This window comes from Callithrix jacchus, chromosome 14 (assembly GCF_049354715.1).
Source record: "Callithrix jacchus isolate 240 chromosome 14, calJac240_pri, whole genome shotgun sequence".
NCBI lineage: Eukaryota > Metazoa > Chordata > Mammalia > Primates > Cebidae > Callithrix > Callithrix jacchus.
Genome location: NC_133515.1, coordinates 23762886 through 23783781, shown reverse-complemented (window position 1 = coordinate 23783781; position 20896 = coordinate 23762886). Strand labels below are relative to the sequence as shown.

General features: G+C 38.0%; 1 protein-coding gene across 1 annotated transcript in view; it reads left to right on the top strand.

Annotated features, from left to right (window-relative positions):
- Positions 1-20896, top strand: part of ACOXL (acyl-CoA oxidase like) — a 389909-nt gene that overhangs the window by 152046 nt on the left and 216967 nt on the right. Inside the window, 1 exon segment of the mRNA XM_078348358.1 lies at positions 3569-3685. Coding sequence (XP_078204484.1) covers positions 3569-3685 — 117 coding nt within the window.

Here is a 20896-nt window from a genome sequence, read left to right as displayed (position 1 = left end):
AGAAGAGGGTAGGCCCTGAGTGGAAGAGCCAGATAGAAGAAGCAGCGGGGATGGGGTCCTGAACTGATTTGTTTACATTTAAAAAATGCACTCAAAGGAAGTCATTTGCTGTCTTTAGGAATTAGCTGGCCCTGGGAGCCCCTGTCCCTCCAGGGTCAGCAAAGTCCCAGATGTCAAAGTGTCAGTGGCACATGGTTACCATAGGTACACAAGGTTCCAGCTGGAAAGGGAAGGTGCTGGGCAATGCAGGAGGGGTGACATGAAATGCTCAGCATTCTGGGGAGAAGCATCTTCTTGCTTTGGTTGGTTTGGTTCTGTTCTGTTTTTGGAGTGTGCCAAGGAGAAGGGGAGAATCAGGGAAGTCTCAATTTGGGGAAAGTGCATTTGGCTGAGTCCAGCAAAAATGAGCCCATTTAGACACCGACAGTTAGTGGTGGGGTTGGCTGCAGGCAGGTAGCCCTGTTTGGACAGAGGCCCAGGATGCGGAAGATCATCTGAAGGGGCTTAGTAGGAGAAAAGGCTGGAACACTCAAGTCAGGCTGAAGTGGGCTCTTGAATACCAAGCTGAGGCATTTGAATTTTATTCCCTACAACCTGGCCAGAGCCATTTTGCTCCCTAGAAGTTCTTCCAGTAAATTCATAGACTTACATAGAATGTCTCTGCTTGGCTGTATATCACAGTTACAGAACATAATTAACATAAGTTAGGATGCTGATGTCAATTTATTCTAGATTGGGAAAAAAATGCAATGTGGCTAAAAACTCAATGCCCCCCTGGGCCAGCAGGTAATGTCAGGGAGTGGAAAGGGCTCTGCGGTCCTCAGGGGACTGCCATTACCTGCCTGGAGCATTGGGCTTCTGAGTTCCAGCAGATTGCATTATAGGAATAGGGTCCAGAGGTGCCAGATCTTCCTATTTTTAAAGAAAGTCTGGACACTCAGATTCTTGTGAACACTCCTGATTTTTGTGAAATTACCTGGGAACTCAGCAGTGGATTAGGAAAACGTAACTCCTCTCTATTAGCACAGTGAAAGACATTGCGAGGCCTGCCACGTGGACCCCCGATGGCCTCTTTCTGCTCTTCACCCATCACCCCAATTGAACATGAAAGTCAAAGAGGAAATGGCACTACTATAAGGTGAACCTCCATCGAGAAACTGAGGCACAACAAATTGGGGTTGGATCAGGCATCCAGAGACATTCCCTGAGGTCTCCAGTGGCCACTCCACTGTGATTAATTTGCATTTCCTCATTTGAAAAACAAATTAATTATTTCATTCATTAAATAGATATTGAGTGTATGGTGGCCAAGACAGAGTTTGCCATAGAAACAGAAATTGTGATGAGATACTGTTTAAAATTGCATTATTATTATAGTTATTTTTCAGCCAAAAAAAGAAAAAAACCTAACAACAACAACAATAAAGAAAACTAGAAGTTGTGACCAATCACTGCTTTTGCTGTCACTGTGTAAGCACAATGTCCTGAAGTGAAGCTCTGGAGCATGGGGCCGTGCCCAAGGCTCTCTTTGCATATGCCACCTTGTCTGGGTTTTCTCCATGTCCCAGGCTCTGGGCTCAGTGGCTGGGACTCAGCCTTCTTGACTTGGTGAACACCCAGTGCCTAGCATGGTGCTGGGCATAGAGCAGGCACACAGACGTCCTCAGTGAACTGCATGTGGCCATTATCTGGTTTTGGTGAATAAGACAATAGCTACAACAACCATAGATAAAGCTACAATATAATCACAGCATGCAAAAATGGAAGTTAAGCAGGAGGAACACATGGAATTTGTAAAATGACTACATTAATCAGCTTTGGCTGCTGTAACCGAATACTGTAGACTGGGTGGCTTAAATAATAGAAGTTTATTTCTCATAGTTCTGGAGACTGCAAGCCCAAAATCAAGGCACTGACAGGTCTGGTGAGGGTGTTCTTCCTGGCTGGCAGACGGCTGCTGGCCGCCATCTTGCTGTGTCTTCATATGGTCTTTCTCAGTGCATGGGTGTGAGGAGGGAGGGAACTTTCTCTTCTCTTTTTATATGGCCACCAATCCTATGAGATTAGGACCGATATGAGCTAATTCAAGCTTAATTGCCTCCTAAGAGTGATGTCTCCAAATAGTCACATTGGTGGTTAGAGCTTCAATGTGTGAATTCTGTGGGGACACAATTCAGTCCTTATCAATGACTCAACATCATGATGACACCATTACCAGCTTTGTGATTTTTTGGTTGGTTTCACCATGATCCCTCAAAAGCTGAGATATTTCCCTGTAGACTTACAGCCCTTTCCTCTGGAGCCATGAGCCTGCTGTGGTTGGGTGTGAACTAGGATGGAGGGGTGGGCATGGAAGAAGGGCAGGGTGGGGTGGTGCTTTTGAAACAGTCATCCGTGGAGTGGTTAGGCTGTGCCTAGGGGAAGTCTGTGCTCTTAGAAAACAAGGCTATGCTCATAGTGCAGCCTTTCTTGTGTGTGCTTGTCATTTGTCCTCACCACCCCCATGACGGCTCTAGGACATGAATTCCAGATGCCTTAAACACTAAAAAGATTATGGTGCCCTTGTTTTAATTACAAATAAACACAATATTTAAGTATAAGAGTGTATTTAACAAAGTATTTATCATATGTAAGATTTTTTTAAACAATTGTTCCTTCTCTTCTCTTTGAGTGGTTGATGGATGTCCTCAGCCCACTGGCGTGTGAAGCAAAGGTTTGCCTGCCGTGTTTGATAACATAGCACCATGTATGCATGTGTGCATGAGTGAAATGCTGTTCTTTCAGAAACCAACGTTAAACTAAGCTGTTCAAAGACAGATGCTGCCAAATGCAGGCTGTAGAGCATCAGGCTGTGTGGGCCAGAGGGTGACCTCTACTTAAAGCCTGGGCTCTTTGCAGTCTACAACTATGTGATTCTGAGAGATCTGTCCCTGGGCATTGCCTGTGGGGACAATCCCACACCACTTTATAAACTGCTCCAAGTAAAGCCTTGTTCACCTGACAGAGCAGCCTCAGAGTGCAATGCAGATGCTGTCTACAGGGCACAGGGATTTAAGGTGGGATGTGGAGAACAGCTTTTCCACATTTAATTTCAAGGGGTTTAGATGGGCTAAAAGTAATGACCCGCCTGTGAATCTGACAGGGACACTAGGGTTAATGTCACCCTCCTTGTTGAGAATGTCCTTTTGAAATATGTTCTAGGGTATCTCTCCTGTCTTATTAATTATGTCACAAACTTCGTAAAGCTGAATAATTAATGATCATGGGGCACTTGTAACTATAAAATGTCATGTAAATGTTAAGGAGTAAAAATTACTCTGGTGTTAGATAGATGTGCTGCTTTAAAAATGTTCCATGCTGGGAAGATTAACTTCTAGAAGAGCTGAAAATCTTCCTGTTGGGCTTTCTTCAGAAACTGAGTATATCTTGTCCTAACCACATTTTAGGAAATTCAGATTTCTGCATTCTGGAGACTTTGGAAGGCGAATGGCGAGCCAGCACTTTTAGCTCTGGAAATGAAGTTGCCTCCTGGATTTGGGTAACAGTGGTGTCTGTTGATTCCCTCTAGCTGGAGGCAATTTGGGCCCAAAGCCAAGGGAGAGGTGAAGGTCATTGAGCACCAAGCGCAGACCCTGCTGCTGATGCCCCACCTGGCCACAGCCTTGCCCCTGACCTTCACCAGCAGGTGAGATGGCTCTCAGGGTTTGCTCTCTCAAGGTAAGTGTGACGCCCTGTTATGAGTAAGAATTCAGAGGAGAAGCAGGCCCAGGATGTCATTTTCTAACTGTGATCAGGAAAGAGTCTGTTGTTAAAATCAGATGCCCAGGTTGAAAGCATCCTTGGATGCTTAAACCTCTGTAGATGCTTTTAATCTGGACATCCAATTTTAAAGGATGCTGAGGGCGGGGGACTCAAGATGGCACGGTGAGAACAACCCAGGATTGAAGCTCTCGGTGAATGCGTGGAGAGGGTGAGTCAGGGCCACATTTCCAGATGGATCTTTGTTGCCCACAGAACAGGGAAATTCCCAGGTATAAAAGAGACGTGGGATGCCAGGCAGAGGTTTTGGCTGGTGCAGCAGGCAGCCGGTGCAGCCGGCGGCCAGCACTGTAGCACAGCGGCGCTACACAGCACTCCGCACAAAGCACACTGGTCTGGGTGCCCTGTTGAACCGGCAATCTGAGACTTGAGAGGGCTGAACTTGAGACTGAATGGGACTTGGACAGTGAGCCAGTCCAAGAGATTCCAGGGAAGCAGCGTTTGGGGTAGCGCAGTGGGACAAACAAAATGGCGATTCCAAACACTCCGGGTGAAGAGGTTCCCTGAGGGCACAGCTAAACCCAAAATGGTGCAGCTCCGTGGGGGCAGGGCACCCACCATTACCAAGGCAATCCGCCCCTACTGAGGTACACGCCCATTTGCTGACACAGCCTGCCATTGCTGAGGCAACCCACTAAAACAGAGAGACTCTGCCACAGCCCGTGGCAGCAGGGCAGAGACCGCAGCAGCAGGGCAGAGCCTGCAGCAACAGGGTGAACCTCACACCAGCAGGGTGGAGCCTCGGCAGGCAAATAGTGACTAGACTGCCTCCTAGCTGGGCAGGACAGCACAACGGACACTCACAAATAAAGCCCCAACCCCCTCGAGACAGAGCATCTGAGAAAAAAAAGGGTTTTTTAATGAGTTCAGCTGCAGCAGAATTAAATGTAGCAGCCTAACAGCCTGAATGAACAACAGAGCTCACAGCTCAGCACTTGAGCTCCTATAAAGTACAGACTGCCTCCTCAAGCAGCTCCCTGACCCTTCTATATCCAAAAGACTGACATTTGACAGGCATCATTCTGGGACAAAGATAGCAGAAAAAGAAACTGGTAGGATCCATCACTGTTCCGCAGCTGCTATAGGTGCACCCCAGACAAGCAGAGCCTGGAGTGGACCTCAGCAGTCGTACAGTGGAGGGGCTAGACTGGTAGAAGGAAAACCAAGCAACAGAAATACTTCATCATCAACAATCTGGGCATCCACTCAGAGACCCAATCGAAAAGTCAGCAACTACACAGACGACAGGTGGATAAATCCACAAAGATGGGAATAAAGCAGCGCAAAAAGGAGGAAAACATCCGAAACCAGAACACCTCGCCTCCTAGAAAGGAACAAAACTCCTCACCAGCGAGGGAACAAAGCTGGACAGAGAATGACTGTGACAAAATGACGGAATTAGACTTCAGAAGGTGGATAATGAGAAACTTTTGTGAGCTAAAAGAACATGTTTTAAATCAATGCAAAGAAACTAAGAACCTTGAAAAAAGATTCGAGGAAATGATAACAAGAATGGATAACTTAGAGAGGAATATGAATGAATTAAAGGAGCTGAAAAACACAATACGAGAACTTCGCGAACCATGCACAAGTTTCAACAGCCGAATTGACCAAGCAGAAGAAAGAATATCAGAAGTCGAAGATCAACTCAATAAAATAAAACAAGAAACAAAGATCAGAGAAAAAAGTGCAAAAGGAATGAACAAAGTCTCCAAGAAATGTGGGACTATGTGAAGAGACCTAACCTATGTTTCATAGGTGTACCAGAATGTGACAAAGAGAATGAATCAGAGCTGGAAAATACTCTTCAGGACATTATCCAGGAAAATTTCCCCCACCTAGCAAGACAGGGCAACACTCAAATGCAGGAAATACAGAGAACACCACAAAGATAATCCACAAGAAGAGCAACCCCAAGGCACATAATCGTCATATTCAACAACGTTGAAATAAGGAAGAAAATACTAAGGGCAGCAAGAGAGAAAGGTCGGGTCACCCATGTAGGGAAGCCCATCAGACTCACAGCAGATCTCTCAGCAGAAACACTAAAAGCCAGAAGAGAGTGGGGGCCAATATTCAACATCCTTAAAGAAAAGAACTTTCAACCCAGAATTTCATATCCAGCCAAACTGAGCTTCAGAAGTGAAGGAAAAATAAAATCCTCTGTGAACAAGCAAGTACTCAGAGATTTTGTCACCACCAGGCCTGCTTTACAAGAGCTCCTGAAAGAGGCACTACACATAGAAAGGAACAACCAGTACCAGCCATTCCAAAATCACACTAAATGATAAAGAGCATCAACATAATGAAGAATCTACAACAACTAATGGGCAAAGCAGCCAGCTGGCATCAAAATGGCAGTATCAAATTCACACATAACAATATTAACCCTAAATGTAAATGGACTAAATGCATCAATCAAAAGACACAGCCTGGCAAATTGGATAAAAATCCAAAACCCATCAGTGTGCTGTATCCAGAAAACCCATCTCACATGCAAGGATACACAAAGGCTCAAAATAAAGGGATGGAGGAAGATTTACCAAGCAAATGGAGAGCAAAAAAAAAGCAGGAGTTGCAATTCTCATCTCTGATAAAATAGACTTTAAAGCAACAAAGATCCAAAGAGTCAAAGAAGGACATTACATAATGGTAAAAGGATCGATACAACAAGAAGAGCTAACGATCCTAAACATATATGGACCCAATACAGGAGCACCCAGATACATAAGGCAAGTTCTTAATGACTTACAAAGAGACTTAGACTCCCACACAATAATAGTGGGAGACTTTAACACTCCACTGTCAATATTAGACAGATCAACCAGACAGAAAATCAACAAAGATATCCAGGGCTTGAATTCAGACCTGGAGCAAGCAAACCTGATAGACATTTACAGAACTCTCCACCCCAAATCCACAGAATATACATTCTTCTCAGCACCACATCACACCTATTCGAAAATTGACCACATAATTGGAAGTAAAGCACTCCTCAGCAAATGCAAAACAACTGAAATCATAACAAACAGTCTCTCAGACCATAGTGCAATCAAGTTAGAACTCAGAATTCAGAAACCAACCCAGAACCGCACAGCTTCATGGAAACTGAACAACTGGCTCTTGAATGTAGACTGGATAAACAATGAAATGAAGGCAGAAATAAAGAAGTTCTTCAAAACCAATGAGAACAAAGACACAACATGCCAGAATCTCTGGGACACATTTAAAGCAGTCTCAAGAGAAAAATATATAGCAATAAGTGCCCATATGAGGCGAATGGAGAGATCCAAAATAGACACCCTATCATCAAAATTGAAAGAGCTAGAGGAGTAAGATCAAAAAAACTCAAAACCCAGCAGAAGACAAGATATAACTAAGATCAGAGCTGAACTGAAGGAGATAGAGACACAAAAAACCCTTCAAAAAATCAATGAATCCAAGAGCTGGTTTTTTGAAAAGATCAACAAAATAGACCACTAGCCAGATTGATTAAAAAGAAAAGAGAGAACAACCAAATAGATGCAATAAAAAATGATAAAGGGGAAATCACCACAGATTCCATAGAAATTCAAACCATCATCAGAGAATATTACAAACAACTCTATGCACATAAATTAGTAAACCTGGAAGAAATGGATAAATTCCTGGACTCCTGTGTCCTCCCAAGCCTAAACCAGGAGGAAGCTGAAACTATGAATAGACCAATAACAAGGTCAGAAGTCAAGGCAGCAATTAAGAGCCTACCATACCAAAAGCCCAGGTTCAGATGGGTTCACAGCCGAATTCTACCAGACACACAAAGAGGAGCTGGTACCATTCCTTCTGAAACTATTCCAAATAATCCAAAAAGAGGGAATCCTTCTCAAATCATTTTATAAGACCAATATCATCCTGATAACAAAACCCGGCAGACACCCAACAAGAAAAGAAAACTTCAGGCCAATATCCATGATGAACATAGATGCAAAAATCTTCAATAAAATATTGGCAAGCTGATTGCAACAGCAAATCAAAAAACTTATCCATCATGATTAAGTAGGATTCATCCTGGGGATGCAAGTCTGGTTCAACATATGCAAGTCTGTAAACATAATTCACCACATAAACAGAACCAAAAACAAAAACCACATGATTATCTCAATTGACACAGAGAAGGCATTCGACAAAATTCAACAGCGCTTTATGCTAAAAACCCTCAATAAACTCAGTATCGATGGAACCATTCTCAAAGTAATAAAAGCTATTTACGACAAACCAAGAGCCAATATCATACGGAATGGGCAAAAACTGGAAGCATTCCCTTTGACATCTGGCACTAGACAAGGATGCCCTCTTTCACCACTCCTATTCAATATAGTACTGGAAGTTCTAGCCAGAGCAATCAGGCAAGAAAAAGAAATAAAGGGTATTCAAATAGGAAAGGTGGAAGCCAAATTGTCTCTATTTGCAGACGACATGATAGTATACCTAGAAGACCCCATCGCCTCAGCCCAAAAACTCCTGAAACTGATAAGAACTTCAGCAAAGTCTTATAAAATCAATGTGCAAAAATCACAAGCATTCATCTACACCAATAACAGACTTAAAGAAAGCCAAATCAAGAACGAACTGCCATTCACAATTGCTACAAAAAGAATAAAATACCTAGGAATACAACTCACAAGGAACGTAAGGGACCTCTTCAAGGAAAACTACAAACCACTGCTCAATGAAATCAGAGAGGACACAAACAGATGGAGAAACATTCCATGTTCATGGTTAGGAAGAATTAATATCGTGAAAATGGCTATACTGCCCAAAGTAATTTACAGAATCAACGCTATCCCCATCAAGCTACCACTGACTTTCTTCACAGAACTGGAAAAAACCACCATGAACTTCATATGGAACCAAAAGAGAGCCCATATAGCCAAGTCAATTCTAAGCAAAAAGAACACAGCGGGGGGCATCACACTACTGGATTTCAAACTATACTACAAGGCTACAGTAATCAAAACAGCATGGTACTGGTACCAAAACAGAGATATAGACCAATGGAACAAAACAGAGGCATCGGAGGCAACATGACATATCTACAACCATACAATCTTTGATAAACCTGATGAAAACAAGCAATGGGGAAAGGATTCTCTGTTTAACAAATGGTGTTGGGAAAACTGGCTAGCCATGTGCAGAAAGCAGAAACTGGACCCCTTCCTGACACCTTACACTAAAATTAACTCCAGATGGATTAAAGACTTAAACATAAGACCTGGCACCATAAAAACCCTAGAAGGAAATCTAGGCAAAACCATCCAGGACATAGGAGTAGGCAAGGACTTCATGAACAAAACACCAAAAGCATTGGCAACAAAAGCCAAAATAGACAAATGGGACCTAATGAAACTCCACAGCTTCTGCACGGCAAAAGAAACAGTCACTAGAGTGAATCAACAACCAACAGAATGGGAAAAAATTTTTGCAGTTTACCCATCTGACAAAGGGCTGATATCCAGAATTTACAAAGAACTCAAACAGATTTACAGGAATAAAACAAACAAACCCATTCAAAATTGGGCAAAGGATATGAACAGACACTTTACGAAAGAAGACATATATGAGGCCAACAATCATATGAAAAAATGCTCATCGTCACTGGTCATCAGAGAGATGCAAATCAAAACTACATTGAGATACCATCTCACACCAGTTAGAATGGTGATCATTAAAAAATCTGGAGACAACAGATGCTGGAGAGGATGTGGAGAAAAAGGAACACTTTTACACTGTTGGTGGAAGTGTAAATTAGTTCAACCATTGTGGAAGACAGTGTGGCGATTCCTCAAGGCCTTAGAAATAGAAATTCCATTTGACCCAGCAATCCCATTACTGGGTATGTATCCAAAGGACTATAAATCATTCTACTATAAGGACACATGCACACGAATGTTCATTGCAGCACTGTTTACAATAGCAAAGACAACCCAAATGCCCATTGATGATAGACTGGATTGAGAAAATGTGGCACATATACACCACGGAATATTACGCAGCAATCAGAAATGATGAGTTCGTGTCATTTGTAGGGACATGGTTGAATCTTGAGAACATCATTCTCAGCAAACTGACACAAGAACAGAAAATGAAATACCGCATATTCTCACTCATAGGCGGGTGATGAAAAATGACAACACATGGACACAGGGAGGGGAGTACTAAACACTGGGGTCTATTGGGGGGAAAAGGGGAGGGCCAGTGGGGTTGGGGGAGCTGGGGAGGAATAGCCTGGGGAGAAATGCCAAATGTGGGTGAAGGGGAGAAAGGAAGCAGAACACACTGCCATGTTTGTACCTGTGCAACTGTCTTGCATGTTCTGCACATGTACCCCAAAACCTAAAATGCAATAAAAAATTTAAAAAATAAAAAATAAATTAATAAATAAATAAAGGATGCTGAGGTCCAAATCTTGATTTTCTCTATATTCAGATGAATGGCTGCCATAGAGAATTTGATAAGGCAGGTGCCAACATTTCTCCAGAATTTTAAAAGTAGCAGACTTGAACAGTTAAAACTTCTTTACCTTCTGATAAAGGTTCTAATTTACAGTAAAGTTTTCAAAAATAGGTCCAGGTGTGTGTGTATATTTGGCGAGTGGAGGTGGGTAGTGAGGGCTTTGAATAAAATGTGTACTTTCACCTGGAAATTCACATTCTACCATAGGCTTTCATTTCTGCCTCTCAGCTATTCCTCCCCAAGTGCTACGCCGTTGTCCAGCAGTTGCGTGTCGTGTTATCATCATCCCTGCATTATAAAGAAAAGAAACTTAGGACTTATCTCAGATCACAGAGCCTACAAGTAGTGGACTGGGAGTGAAACTCCAAACTTGGGCTCTATTCTGTGTTCTTTCCTCCCTCCATAAGCAATTTTGCTTCTCAGTGTTAACTCCAATTATTTATTTCTGAATAATTTAGAATTAGCTTGTGTTGAAATTTAACATGCCGATGGGGAAGCCAGTGCCAGCATTTATAAAAGGATGGTAATTAGAGAGCTCTTGCATATCTAGTGTGCTGCTGACAGGGTTGCCCAGTCCCTGCTGCCATGGCTGGGAGGGGTTGGGCGGGTGCACCTGTGTTCTTATTGCGAGGCTGACAAGTGGAATGCCAGTGTTCCAAGGTGTAAGAACACTGAACCCTGCAGGCTGAGCTTCAGGTAACAACATTAAGATCTATCCATGCCACCTAAAAGAATATTTAAAGCACTTGCATTCAATGTCTCTTACCTAAAATGTTTCTGAATTTTTTTTTTGAGGTTAATTTGCCTACAGTGAAATACATAGATTTTAGTTTTTAGTGGAGTGAGTTTTGACAAACATATGCTCTTCTCATGTAACGAACACTAACACCAAATATACAACATTTCCATCATCCCCAGAAGTTTCTTCAGACCCCTTTGCAGTTGACCCCCACCTCTCCACCACAGTGGAGACAGTTTTCTGATTTCTATTCCCATAGCTTAGTTTTGCCTGTTTTTGAACTTGATGTAAATGGAGTCATACCACATGTATTCTTTTATGTCCAGTTTATTTCATTCAACAGAAGGTCTTGATGTACCTCAATGTCATAGACAGTTTGTTAGTTTTTATTGCTGAATAGTAACATGAAATGACTAAACTACAGTTAGTTTATCTGTCGCACTGATGGACATTTGAATTGTTTCCAGGCGTGTAGTTACTATGAAAAGGGTAAAGTGAATGTTCTTGTTCTTTTCATTTTTTAAGAAAAATGAAAACCTTGAACAAGAACATTCACTTTACCTAGAGAGGACTTGCTGGATAATTGGGTAAATGGATTTTTAACTTTGTAAGAAATTGCCAGTTTTTCAGAGAAGTGGTACCACCGATTTACATGCCCTTAAGCAGTATGTGAGAGTTTCAGTTGTCCTTCATCCTGACCAACATTTGTTTCAGTTCTTTCTTAACCATATTCACACTAGTAGGTATGAACTGTTATCACATTGTGGTTTAAATTTACACTTACCTGGTAGCTAATGACATTGAGCACTTTTTCGTGTGCACATTGGCCATTGTATATGTTCTCTGTGAAAGATCTGTTTAAATCCCTTGCATGTTTTTCTAAATTGAGTTACTTGTCTTTTTATCATTACAAAAGTTTATTTAAAATAAAAACAAACTCTTTTATAAATATACTCATTTTAAATATTTGGGGTCAGTGTGGATTTTGCCTTTTTATTGTCTTAATAGTATTATTTGGGGGAGCAGAAAATTTTAATATTTCTTAAATCTAATTTATCTTTTTCTTGTTTTATGATTATTCCTTTCTATGTCTTTTCTAAGACATTGTTATAACTATAGCTTCATAGTAGGTCTTGGAATCAGGCAGTAGGTCTGACCTTACAGAAATAAAAAGGAATATAAGAGAATCCTGTGAACAACAGTATGCAAAAAAAAAAAAAAAAATACAAAATCTACATTAAATGGATGAAGTCCTAGAAGGAAACAAACTACTACAATTGAATAAAGAATAAATAGAAAATCTTAATAAATAAATAATAGGACATTAGATTAATAATTTTAAAACTTCCTGCAATGAAGAGCCCAGGCCTAAACAGCTTTAATAGCAAATTCTACCAAACATTTAAAAAATAATTAATATCAGTCCTCCACAAACTCTTCTAAAACAGAGAAGAGGAGGGAACACTTCCCAACCTATCCCATGCAGCCAATATTACTCAATACCAAAATGAGGCAGAGACATTAGAAGAAAACCATTTAGCAACACAACGTATGAATATAGATGTAAAAATCTTTAACCAAACTAGTAAACTTAATCCAGTTTGGTTAAACATAGCAAAAAACAATGTACTACACTATGTTAATAGAATATATTTAAAAACATGATCATCCCCATAGGTGCAGAAAAAGCATTAGACAAAACCAAGTACCTTTTCGTGGTAAAAACACTTAACAAACTAGGAATATAAGAAAACTTTCTTTACCTGATGAAAGTCATCTATGAAAAACGCAAAGTTAACATCATATGTAATGTTGAAAGATTGAATGCTTTCTACTTAAAATTAGGAACAAAACAAGGATGTCTACTTTTTCCACGTCTATTCAACATCATGTTGAGGCTCTAGCCAAGACAAGTAGGCAAGGAAAATAATAAAAGTCTTGAAAAATTGGAGAGGAAGAAGTAAGCTATCCCTTTTTGCAGATGATGTGCCTTCATATATAGAAAATCTTACAGAATCTACCAAAAATTTATTAGAAACAACATTTTCAGCAAGATTGCAAGATGGATCAATAAATAAAATCAATTGTATTTCTATAGGCTAGCAATGAACAATCCAGAAATGAAATTAAGAAAATAACTCAATTTATAATAGCATCAAAAAGAATAAAATACTTAAGGGTACTTTTAACGGAGAAGTTAAAGAAGACGTGAATATATGGAATATGTATGTTCATGGATCAGAAGATGTAATGTTGTCAAGGTTACAATACTCCCCAAATTAATCTACAGATACAACGCAATCTCTATCAAAATCCCAGAAGCCTGTCATTTTAGAAACTGACAAGCTGATCCTAAAATTTGTGGAAATATAAACAACAATCTTGAGAAAGAGTAACCAAGTTGGAAGACCCAGATTTCTCAATTCAATAACTTAATACAAAACTGCAGTAATCAAGACAGTGTGGCACTGGAATTGAATAGATATGTAGGTCAATAAATTTAAATCAAGAGCACAGAAATAAATCCCTAAATTTGTGGCCAATTTATTTTTTACAAAGATGCTAAGACAATTCAATGAAAGAATGGTCTTTTCAATAAATGGTGCTAGCACAACTGGATATCGATATGCAAAAAATGAAGTTGGACCCGTATGCAGCAGTTAAAATGGAGCACGGGCCTAAAGTTAAGACACAAGACAATAAACCTCTTAGAGGAAAACAGGAGCAAATCTTTGCAACTGTAGGTTAGGCAGTGGTTTCTGAGAAAGGATACCAAAAGCACAATTACAAAAGAAAAATAGTATATGCCTTGGACTTCATAGGAAGTAAAATATTTTTTATGCTTCAAAAGTCACCATCAAGAAAATGAAAGATAATCCATAGAGTAGGTGAAAATATTCCGAATTATATATCTGGTATATACATCTGGACTTGCATCTAGAACATATATGAATTCTTGCAGTTCAACAATAAAATGGCAAATAATTCAATTGGAAAATGGACAAAGAGAAGATCCAAAGGTATTTCTCCAGAGAAGATGTACAAATGACCAATAAGCACATGAAAAAGTACTAAATATCATTATTTGTCAAGGAAGTAAAAAGCAAAACAACAATCAGATAAAACTTCACATCCACTAGGATGGCTATAATGAAAAAGATAATAACAAGTTGACAACTATGTAGTGAAATAGAAACCTCATACATCGCTCGTGGGTATGTAAAATGGTATAGTTGCTTTGGAAAACAGTTTGGCAGTTCTCCAAAATATTAAACATGAAATTACCATATAACACAGCAATTCTGCTCCTAGGTATATACCCCAGAGAAATGAAAATATATATGCACACAAAAATGTGCACATGAATGTTCAGTGACATTTTTTATAATAATGAAAATGTAGAAACAATCCAGATGTCCACGGATTAACAAGATGGGTAAACAAAATATGGCACATTCACATAGTGGAATACTATTTGGCAATAAAAAAGAATGAAGTACTGATACATGCTATAACATGGATAAACCTTGAAAACATTATGCTAAGTGAAAGGAGATAGTTACAAACATATAAAATTTCCAGAATAGTCAGATTGATAGAGATGGAAAGTCAGTGGTTGCTAGGGACTGAAGGGTAAAGGAGGTGTAATAGGCCAGTCTTTGCAAGTCTGTTTAGATTTATTTGTGATTGCATGGAATCTATGAAGCAATTTGGGCAGTATTGTGTCTTTTAGATTAATGAAGCCAGTATATCTGTTCTAATTAATGTTTTGTAATTTACAGTGTAGAAATCTTGTACCTTTTCCACTAAATGTAGTTAAAAGGCGTTGATTTTTAATTAATTCCCAATCGTTTGTTAAAATTTAATGGAAATATAACTCATTATTGTGTATTAGCCCTTATTGTCACTAAATTTACTTATTAGTAATTTCTTTGTAGACCATTTAGAATTTTCTACATATACAATGTATCACATACGAGTAAAGATATTTTTACTCATTTTTTCCACTATTTATGATTTTTTGATTTTTATTTTGTTTTGGTTTTGCCTTATTAGACTGGACAAAACCTTCATCACAATATCAAGTAGCAAAGGTGAGAGAGGACATCTATATTGTTCTTGACTTCAGGTGAAAATGCATGCAGTATTTCACCATTAACATGAACGTTCACTGCAGATTGTTATTGCCTTTCTTGTTTGTTTTAATTTTTAACTCTTGTGGGTATATACGAGGTGTTATATTTAAGGGGTAGGTGAGAGGTTTGCGATTTGAAATAAGCACATCACAGAGAATGGAGTATCCATCCCCTCAAGCATTTATTCTTTGTGTTACAAACAATCCAATGACATTCTTTTAGTTATTTAAAAATGTTCAATTAAGTTATTACTGACTGTAGTCACCCTGTTTTACTATTAAATAGTGTAGGTCTTATTCATTCTTTATAACCATATGTTTTTGTCATTGTTGTTGATGCCCTTTATTAGACTGAGGAAATTCCCTTTAATTCCTAACTGGCTGAGTGTTTTGTTCATGTATGTTCAATTTTGACACAATTTTTCTTTCTCTATTTAGATGGTCATATGATTTTTCTCCTTCATTCTATTAAATGAGTTACCTTGCTTTTCAAATTTTGAGCCAATTTTCATTCTTTAAAATCTTTGGTCATGTGCAATATATATATATATTAGGAGTTTTGCTCTTGTTGCCAAGGCTGGAGTGCAATGGGGTAATTTTGGCTCACTGCAACCTCCACCTCCTGGGTTCAAGCGATTCTCCTGCCTCCGCCTCCCAAGTAGCTGGGATTATAGGCATGCGCCAGGCACCACGCCCGGCTAATTTTTTGTAGTTTTAGTAGAGACGCGGTTTCACCATGTTGGTCAGGCTGGTCTGAACTGCCGACCTCAGGTGATCCGCCCACCTCGGCCTCCCAAAGTGCTAGGATTGCAGGCTCCAGCCACGGTGCTCAGTATTTTTTCTTTTCTTTTCTTTTCTTTCTTTTTTTTTTTTTTTTTGAGACTAAGTCTTGCCCTGTAGCCCAGGCGGATTGCAATGGCGCAATCTTGGCTCACTGCAACCTCTGCCTTCAGGGTTCAAACAATTCTCCTGCCTCGGCCTCCTGAATAGCTGGGATTACAGGCGCCTGCCACCATGCCTGGCTAATTTATTTTTTATTTTTATTTTTTGAGATGGAATTTCACTCTTGTTGCCCAGGCTGGAGTGCAATGGCAGGATCTTGGCTCACTGCAACCTCTGCCTCCCAGGTTCAAGCTATTCTTCTGCCTCAGTCTCCCGAGTAGCTGGGATTACAGGCATGTGCCACCACGCCCGGCTAATTTTTTGTATTTTTAGTAGAGACAGGGTTCTCCATGCTGGTTAGGCTGGTCTTGAACTCCCGACCTCGGGTGATCCACCCACCTCGGCCACCCAAAGTGCTGGGATTATAAGCATGAGCCACTGTGCCTGGCTGCATTATATGTTTTTTATGTTAGAGTTAATTGACAAATGTTTTTGATAAGGATTGTTGTGTGTATGTTCATATGGAATGTTGATTTATAATTTTTTATTGGAAATTTTCTTGGAAGTTTTTGATAACTTCCAAGAAAAGTGTATTGTCTTCATAAAATAAATAGGAAAGTTGTCTCTTCTCTATTTTTCTTAAGGAGTTTACATAAGATTGCTCTTATTTCTTTCTTAAATGCCTGATAGTATTTACTAAGATGGTATGGATATGGGTTTTTTTATTTTTTTATTGGAAAGTTTTTAATGACTTTATTAATTTCTTTAACAAATATGAGTCTTTACTCTTGCCAGTTTCTTCTCTTGACAGTTTTTTCTCTTATCAGTTTTGTTACCCTGTATTTTTTGAGGAATTTGTTCTTTATTAATTTGTAAAATGTAAATGTTAGTAACTTTCCTTATTATAATATTAATGTCTGTAAGATCTGTGTCAATGTTACTTCTTTTATTTGGAAAAGAAAAAAATTTTTGGCTTTTTTTTTTCTCTGCCAATTTTACTAGGTATTTTTCAGCCTAGTTAATCTTTTCAAATAACCTACTTTGCCTTGGATGCTTTTCTCAAAGATTTTTTTTTCATACTTTAAGTTCTGAGTACACGTGCAGATCTTGCAGGATTGTTGCATAGGTATGCACGTGCCATGGTGGTTTACTGCTCCATTGCCCCGTCACCTACATCAGGCATTTCTCCTAGTGTTATAAAGTTGTTCTTCAAAACCAATGAGAAGGAAGACACAACGTACCAGAATCTTTGGGACACATTTAAAGCAGTGTCTAGAGGGAAATTTATAGCTTTTCTTAAATTTTTGTTCATTTTCTGTGTTACTGATTTAAGTCCTTGTCTATTCTTTTTTCACTTTTATTTTCTTGGATTCTATTTCTGGCTTCTGAAAGTGGAAGCTTAAGTTATTGATCTTAAACATTTCATTCTTTCTAAAATAAAAATTTAATACTATGTATTTCATATATCATAATTTCATAAGTCAAATATTTTTCTATTGTTTTTAGTTCTTCTTTGACCTATGAGCTATTTAGAAGTGTGTGGTTGAATTTTCCAATAAGGCATTTTCCAGATACTATTTTGTTACTGATTTCTAACTTAATTCTACTTTGGTCAGAAAACACACCCTCTATTATTTCAATCTGTGGAAAATGGATACTTGTTTTATCTTCACGTGTGATCTATACTGGTAAATATTCCATGTGTACTTAAGAGCACATAATAAGCCCTTGTTGGATGTAAGTTCTACAAATATAAAGTAGATCAAGTGGTTAAAATGTTTTTGGAATATTCTATACACTAACTGATTTTTTGTATTTTTTATATCCTTACTGATTTTTTTGTTTGCTTACTATGGCTGTGAGAAGAATGTTAACATTTCTAACAATGATTGTGATCTTGTTTATTGTTTTCTATTTTTGTTATTTTTCCTTTGTGTATTTTAAACTTCATTACTTAGCATACACGGATTTTGGATTGTTGTGTTTTCTAGAGGAATTTAGCTTCTCATATTTGTTAAATGTCTCTTTTCATTTCTGATAATTTCTCCCTTTTCTTGAAGTCTACATTATTTGCTATTGATATAGACATACCATTTTTCTTATGCGTCATCCTTTCATGGTATATCTTTTAATTTTAATAAAAGACATTTTAATAAACAGCGTGTGATAAGATTTTGCTGTTTACTCAGTCTGATAATCTTTTACTTTGGAGTATTTAGCCCATTTTAATTTACTATGAATTTTCATTTGGTTGGATAGGTCTACCATTTTGCTCCTTGCTTGGCATTTGTTCTGTATTTTCATAGTTTATTCATTTTTTCTTTTTGTTCCTTTTTAGGGATTATTGAGTATTTTTAGAATTCTATTTTATCTTCCCTCTTGGCTTTTGTATTTTATTTTTTTAAGATATAGCATCTTGCTATATTGCCCAGGCTGATCTCAGAATTCTGGCCTTAAATGATTCTGTTGCCTTAGCTTCCTGAATAGCTGGGATTGTAGATGTGGGCCACCACACCCAGCTCGCTTGCCTTTTACTTGTACTTCTCTGCTTTTTCTTTTTCCTAGTGAGTACTCTAAGTATGGTAATTTTCACATTGTCATTATCCACCTTTAATTGATATTTTACCACTTTATATACATTGCAAACTTATAAGAATAGAATTTCATTCATTGCTTTCCATTCTTTGTGCTACTATTGTCTTATTTTTTTCTACATATATTAAAAACCACATAGTACATTGTTATTGTTTTTATTTTAAGCAGTCATCTTCACTTTAACATCTTATTCTGAAATACCTTTAGTCTTACAGAATAATTGCAAAGAATACAGAAGGGTTCCATATATTCTTCACTCAACTTCTCTAATGTTATCATTTTACACAATCATGGTTCAGTTATCAGAACAGGAAATTAACATTTATACAATATACTAACTTAATTACAGTGTTGATTTGGATTTCCCCAGTTTTTCCACTAATGTTACTTTTCTATTCCAGGATCCAGGACAGAATACAACTTTACATTTAGTTGTCAGGTGTCCTTAGTCTCCTCTAATCTGGAAAAATATCTTAGTCTTTTATTGTTTTTCATTGTCTTAACACAATCTTTTTCTAATTTAAAACTTTTGTGGTACACAATAGGGATATATATATATATATATATATATATATATATATCCCTATTATATATATATTATATATATATATATATATATATATATATATATATATATATATTTACAGGTTACATGAGATATTTTGAAACAGGCATGCAATGTACAATAATCACATTAGGGTAAATAGGGCATCCATCACCTCAATCATTTATCCTTTATGTTGCAAGCAATTCAATTATACTCTTTCAGTTATTTTTAAATGAACAATTAATTTTTTTTTTTACTGTAACCACCCTGTTGTGCTAGCAAATACTACGTCATATTTATTTATTTATTTTTGCCTTACCCCTTTGAAGTGTACTGGCAAGGTATTTTGTTTGGATCTATGTGGTGTTTTCTCACCAATCAAACTGAGATTATGAATATTTGGAAGGAAAAGCACAAAAATGATGTGCCTTTGTTATCACTTCATATTCTGAATACATGATATCAGAGTGTTTTATTACTGGTGGTAAGCTTGATCACTTGGTTAAGGCAGTGTCAGCTAGCTTTATTCACTGAAAAGTTACTATTTCCCTGTTTCTACACTCTATTTTTTAAAAAAATAAGTCACTAAATTTAGCCCAAACTAAAAAAGAATTAAGCTCCATATCCCAAAGAGAGGAGTGTCAAAATATTTGTGGCAACAAATTAAAACAACTATGGTAATTGATAGTATTTGGGGGGAAATAGTTTGATGCTATGCAAGCATTCTGTTTCTCTTTAAAGTCATACCCAATAATTTAAGCATCCATCAATGGATCTTACCTGAACCGGTTATTATCAGTACTTTAATGATAATTTTCTGTTTCTTAACAGCAGACACACAAACACACACACACACACACACACAAGGGGGAAGAGAGAAGAGAGAGATTCTTCTGTAATAAAGAGTCGTCTCTTTTTTCTATTTATTTATTTTGTCATTTATTTATATCAGTTTGGATTCATGAATATTTATCTTACTCTTTGAATTATAATTCATTACTATCATTACTTACTTAGTTTATTTAATTTTTACAGCTTTGGCCATTGGGAGCCCTGCTCAGTTGACTCCTATATCCTTTTGATATGACCACTTTGTTTTAAGCATTTCCTTGCTGTGTAACCACAGAAGTTGCTTCAAGGTCATGTATTTTTCCTACTCCACTCCTAGAATTCCTGCTTCCTTTTATTGGAAATGGTATTTAGAAACCAAAATCTGGGTGCTAGCTGCTATTGGGGTATCACTCTTCTAATCCTCTGAGAGAATATAGCTAGAAAATGTATGTATCTATGAGGATGTATAAGAAAATTTAAAAAATGAATTCATAGTAATGTTCATACCTCGAGACTTATCCTAGCAGTTTCCCCATTGCTTACTTGTAACTTTTTTCTCTGTGAGAAACTTAGTATTTACAATATATTTTCTTGTTTAATCATAGCATGCATGTAAGTTAGTTTCAGGATTACTAATGTGTACCATCGTGAGAAAAAAGTTACCAACTAGATTTTAGTGTTAGTCTATAGTTCTTGTTTCTTCAGGCTTAAAATATCTACTCAAACTACTGTTTTCCTAAATATTTTAGATCAGAACATTTCTTCTCTACTTGAGTGTAATCATGTCAAACATTTGTAATATAGTTAGCTTCATTTGTCACAATCTCCATTCCACCTTGTGTTTCCCTGACAT